Genomic DNA, 6,045 nt, shown 5'->3' on the forward strand with positions numbered 1-6,045 from the left:
CATCATGGTGGCCTGTGCAGTGCTAGGTCCCGGGTTGGAATCTTGGCCATGACATATCTGCATGGAGATTGCAGGTTCTCCCCGTGTCTGCGCAGGTTTCCTTCCACATTCTAAAAACATGCAGTTATTTGTCTTCCCCTCAAAATGACCTTAGACTGTGATAATGACATATGACTACGGTAGGGACATTAGATTGGGAACCCCTCTGAGGGACAGATAGTGAAAGGTGTATGGACCTTTTAAAGTGCTGCGTAATTTTTCAGCACTATATAAATACTGCCTACAAAGAATACAGAACAAAGAAAGTAAAACATAGGCATGAGAAAGATGGGAGAATATGGTACAATCTGATTAGGACCAATCATCTGACCTAGATTTTATTAGATAGCTGGCAATCTCATCCACCTACCTGCTGTAGGGAAGTGGTAGCTTTCAGCTTTTCAATAGAACAGAGTTGTTCTTTAATATTGGCATTAAAGTCAGCTGGCAGATTAGTTCTTAGAAACAAAAATGTATGACCAGTTTGTCATTATAATAGAATTATTATCGAATCAAAATAGCCATTATTGGATCAGTGTGAAACAGAGGATATATTGCAGAGCCAGCGGCCCTCACACAGCATAGCTAAATATTACACACTGCTTACAAACAGGCTGAGATGGAAGCAGCCCCGGGCATCAATACAAGGCAGTCTGTGTTTGTGGAACAGACAGATTCCATATTAGAAATCTTACTGAGCTCCGTATTTTGTGGGGGAGACTGAGAAAGCCAAGACTGCACATAATAGCACCATTTGTCTTTGATGTGGCAGATTTATACAAGAGGATGAACATGACAGGCGGTTTTTGCCGTGAATTAAATGTGGACAGCTAGTTCAGCAGCTAGGCAGTATGGGACATGGGCCATAAAGCAATGACACTGGAAGACTTGATGAAAACTGCTTATCTGCAGGGTGCTATCTTTGTGACTCTCTGACAGATGTCTTTTCTATAAACTGTATTACAGAAACATGTTCCTTTACCCCCTCCAATTTATACCAGCTTTGCTCAACCTTTTAACCCCCGAGAAATCCTTAAAATGTTTTCAGGTCTGGGGGAACCCATGCTAAAACCAATTTTTGGAGTGGTCAGTAGGGGAAAAAAAGCCTCTTAAGCTGGTGGTCACCCTTATAGACACCCAAAAACATCATTAGACTCATGCAGTTGGCTCTACAAAGTGGTGCTGGTACCCGAACTACGCAGACATCATCAAATTAGAGGTCAATCAGTTCAGGAACCCCTTAGTAACCTCTGGAAGAACCCTGGTTGAAAATGGCTGGTTTAGAGTATGACATTTAAAGTATTTAAATATTTTTCAGGCATTTTCAAAATTCCAATTTTGGGCTTATTAGTTTCCACTGCACACTATCCTTGCTCTTTTCAGTTGAATGGGCCTGCCTTTTAATTGCTATAAAAACTTTTTGTAATTATATTTCAATCTGCAATTTTCTGAAACTGTCAAATGTTACTTTTCACCAACATGGTAACCCGTAGGCATTCTGTGTATTGCTTGTATACAGAAATGCCCAATAAATGTAATTTCCTGCTTGTAGGATTGGCTCACTGGCCTTTTCATGAAGATAAGAGACATTCCTTGCAATAAGAGTTCAGTTGTTTAATGAGATACTCCTTTAGGGTCAGATCACACCTATGCTTTGCTTGTGTTAACTCGTGCATAACCTCATCTCAAGAAAATGTGCCATGATAGAACCATACAAATGTTACTATGCTGCAGTGTATAAAAATTCTAAAAATAAACGTCTGTCCCATAGTCAGACTTTTGTGCTGAATTTCTAGCCCAATAAAGTAACTGGGGCTGCTTTAATGCATGATAAACATACTGCAAATAAACTAAGAGGTGTGATTGGCCCGTAAGGCTTGCTTACTTTTGAAGATATGCAGAATGAAAAAAAAAACACTTTAGAATGTTAGAATGTAATCCCTGCATAATACAACTGCACACGGTGAATCTGTTGCCTTGTCCAATCAGCAGCTGTGGGCAGGGAGGTGACCTAGGTGTATTGGTTAATTGAAGGAAAAAAGTCAGGTCCACAGGCTTGCTGCAGTGTGATAGAATGCAAATATCAGGGTTAATAATTACATGTACTTGTATTTAATAGTTGCATGTATTTCTTTGTAGTATACTATGAGAGATTCATGTTGGGTAGATTAGGTAGCTACCCCCAAAATGGCCTTAGTCAGTATGATTATGATAAGGATTTAGGACTAAGCTCATCTGGGACTCAATTGGTGACTTGACTGTAGAGCAGTGTAGAAGATGTCAATACCATATAAATGCATACAACTCAAATTTGATATCTTTTTTCTTTCAATTTTAATAATTAGCTTCCTGAATGTTTTAAGATCTTGTGCAAAAAAGTAATGGATCACTTGGACAAATGAACACCAGTATAGTGTGGACTGGTAAGTGGTAGAGTCCGAGTTCACACTGGTTGCCCTTTATTGTGCTCAAGTTGACACGTTTTACATAACATTAATGGGGTTTGCCTTGGAGCTACTCAATTAATTTGAATGAGTTTCCAATGCACCCCAGTGCTTCCACGACCACACAAAACATGGTAATATATAGTAGAACATTGTGCAGCACTAACACATCCCTTCCACCAATTCCACCTCTTTCCATCTACCTATTCTAAAATCCTATTCCATCAAACCAACTTGGAAAACCATTACTTTTTTTGCACAAGATCTTACACCATTCAGGAAACAATAATGTACAAAACTTGACTTGGTCTATATAAATTAGGTTTATTACTCTAAATGTTCTTTAAGAAAAGGCATCTAAACTTGAATAATGTACTCACTGCAGGCCTTGGCTTAACTTTTTTCATATGGTAAAGCAGGAAAAAAACTGCACATGTCAGTAGAAATGCCAAACTGAAGGCAATGACAAATCCAGCACCGTGCAGACCATGGTTGGGCAATACCTGGAGAGATAAATAGAACAAGATAATAACAAAAGGAAAAAACATAATTACAATGAAGCTTCTGAATTCCTATGTGTGTGTATATCTGTCAAAAAAATGCCAAACGCAAGTCAGAAAATATGAAATGCATCAACTTTATATCAATTTTCACAGAACTCTACTAAGTCAAATTGTAGACAGGTCAAGCTGGGCTTTTACAGGGCTTCAATGCTAGTGGGGAATACAGACTCTGCTCAGGGCAAGTAATAGATTATTCTGCAAGAACAACCTCTCATGGTGCTTATACAGGAGTGGCATATGATCTCCTTCCAAGAATAAATGTTGTGGCCTAAGTGGCAAGTCGTCACTCCTGAAAACTGGTATATGGCAAGTGGGAGAGCAAGTCATCACCTATGTGTAAGTTATTACACTGAGCTTACACAGTACTAAACTCTATTTTCACTGGGGCAATGGAGTGGTGAATGAACATGGGAAAGACCAATACCAGCAGTTGTGGGCCTGTTCTTTTAAAGAATCTATCAAGTTCTCATCAATCTCCCTTTATATAGCTTCTGGTAATTGAGATATATGGCTAAGGAAAATATCCAACCTCCCATCAACCATTACTAACCCCCCAACCTTACCTAATAATTGTCCAACTAGATGCAAGAAAATGCTGTCCCAGGGTTGGCATTATGATTGCCATTCCAACATGAAATTTCAGCGGTATGTTGGGATATTTTATTAATTTATTATGTGGAATCCCTAAAGAGAGGTGATAAGGAAACTCCATTTTCATTCTGATGTGCTCAGTTCATGCTTTTATATCCTGCATGAAATTTTTCAGACTTTCCCTTCTGTAATTCCAGCATTGAAGACCATTTTCAGTTCTGAATGTGTAAATGTAGACAATTGCAGATCCAAGCAAGAAAACAGAAGCATAAAAAGAACTCCACATGTCTAAGTCCAAAACAGGACAATTTGTATCAAGCAAACACCAAATATTTAAAGCTGTACAGTGTCCCCCGTTCTAGAATTTTTTACTGCTTTATTGCAATACACTAGGTGCAAATGTTGGCTCTGGGAGGTTGTTATGGTAGGTTCTCGGAGTTCTCTGCAAGGAAACACAGACATCATTATCATAACCAAACATTAAAGCTTAGGAAACAGCTGTCAGTGCTCTCAATATCATTACATTTTTGTAAGGAATAACATGTCGGGGTGTTTATTAACCTGCCTATCATCCTGTCCTCCTGGTGTTAACATTTTGAACAAACAGCATTGGTGGAGAAAATTGAAAGACAGCTCAAATCAGAAGTAAAACCATTTTACAGCAAATATAACTGATTCTACATAATAAAATCCCTTGCTTCTGTACACATACAACAAATCACAATATATATAAGGGGTGACATTACTGATCATATCCAGAAAAATAACCATGCACGTAGGTAACTGGTATACCAAAGAAACTACATCAAAAAGTTTCATCAAAAGCATATAAAAAATACACTAAACTAAACAGACCTGGTAAGTAAATTACGACAATGTGGAGCTCAATTACCAAGGATCCCGATAGATTCCATTTAATGCATTTTGTAGGGGTAGGGTCAAAGATTTAGGGAGGAGGAGTATGGTAAGGGGAGAGTGTAGATATTCGCTAGCAAGGTTAGTATGAACATAATCCTTTCCCAATCTCTAGCAATATTTTTAATTGGCAGTTGGAGTTTACATCATGTTTTCTTTATGTTTTTTTTTTTTTCTTGAAGTGGTAAAGCCCTCCATTTTTGGGGGGTTTACTTAATCTGACACATTCTCTGGTAAAGAATCAGATACGGTCATTGAAAATCGATGCACACGGAATATTTCCCATCAAAAATATATGTTGAATAAGAGGAGTCTACTACACTATAAAGAAGAGTCTGAATTTAAAACTGGCAATCACATTTCCCCTCATGCTGCTGCATGACGCAAATAGAGAGGTCTTCAGATATTAGAGGACACTTCTTATATTAAGTTAAAAGACAAGATTAAAATTTTACTGTAGATTTTTAAACAGCAGCCATACCACTGGTTGTTCTAAACACCTAAGGGTCTTTTTAAAAAGCAATGATTTTGACATTCACTTAAACATTTCCTAGTGGAGAATAAATGACTGCCTTTGAAACACATGGACCTGGAATATTCTCCACTAGGGAATGTTTCATTGAATGCCAAATTGGCCGCCTATAAAAATCTATAAGGGGGTTATTTTGGCTAAGTTGGAAATAGTAAGGGATTGCAAAGTTGGAAAATCATTTATTTTAGTGGATAAAAAGCTGTAGCTAGTTATTAGAAAGTTATTAGTCAAAATTCCAATAAGGAGAAGTACAGATAAATTGAAAGTTATTGGTCAAAATTCCAATAAGGAGAAGTACAGATAAATTGAAAGCACACTGATAATACACTGAAAAGGAAATTGGATTTTTTGTAAACTCTTGCTGCAAATTCCTTTTCTTGGAGACTATTGAGGGATGTAGAATGTCTTGTACTTCCAGGTTTTACTGCCACCTTCCGGAGGATTGAACAACCAAAACTAAAAACTGTAGACCAGTATAACTGTACACACAAAGGGGCAGAATCTGTGGTACTCAATGGAGTCCAAGAAAAGGATGCTATTGTAAGATTTTACAAAAATTCTATTTTCTTTTATCTTTATTAAAGTTTTGTAATTTCAGAAATCTGAGGGGTGAGCAACAGCAGAACAACCACTAGCAGGCTCATTACATCAGAAAAGGACTGCCAGCAATTTTATAGAACCTCCTGGGGGACCTTCTACCTAAAGCTGGCCTAGGAAGGGTACTGAACTTACACCAGGTAAAACAATAGGAATGTGTTAGGGAATATCATACAACAGCCTTGTGAATCTGAGAAACAGAAAATTGATGTCAGAAAGTCCAGGAGCCACCAACACACCTTGCAGAATATATCATAGCAAGAATAAATGGGACTGAATTCTTCATACTATCAGGTGGCCTGAGCCCCCTCAAGTGCTTTGCCCTTATGCAAGGTAAGAGAATGTATCTTAAGGTGCGTACACA

General features: G+C 37.9%; 1 protein-coding gene across 1 annotated transcript in view; it reads right to left on the reverse strand.

Moving 5' to 3' along the window:
• The window catches only part of EVC2 (EvC ciliary complex subunit 2), a gene marked incomplete in the record, with an annotated part of 82,895 nt that overhangs the window by 49,010 nt on the left and 27,840 nt on the right, over positions 1-6,045 (reverse strand). The window contains 1 exon segment of the mRNA XM_072406454.1: positions 2,864-2,986. Within this exon segment, the coding sequence (XP_072262555.1) occupies positions 2,864-2,986 (123 nt within the window).

The sequence above is a fragment of the Pyxicephalus adspersus genome, chromosome 3 (assembly GCF_032062135.1).
Source record: "Pyxicephalus adspersus chromosome 3, UCB_Pads_2.0, whole genome shotgun sequence".
Lineage (NCBI taxonomy): Eukaryota > Metazoa > Chordata > Amphibia > Anura > Pyxicephalidae > Pyxicephalus > Pyxicephalus adspersus.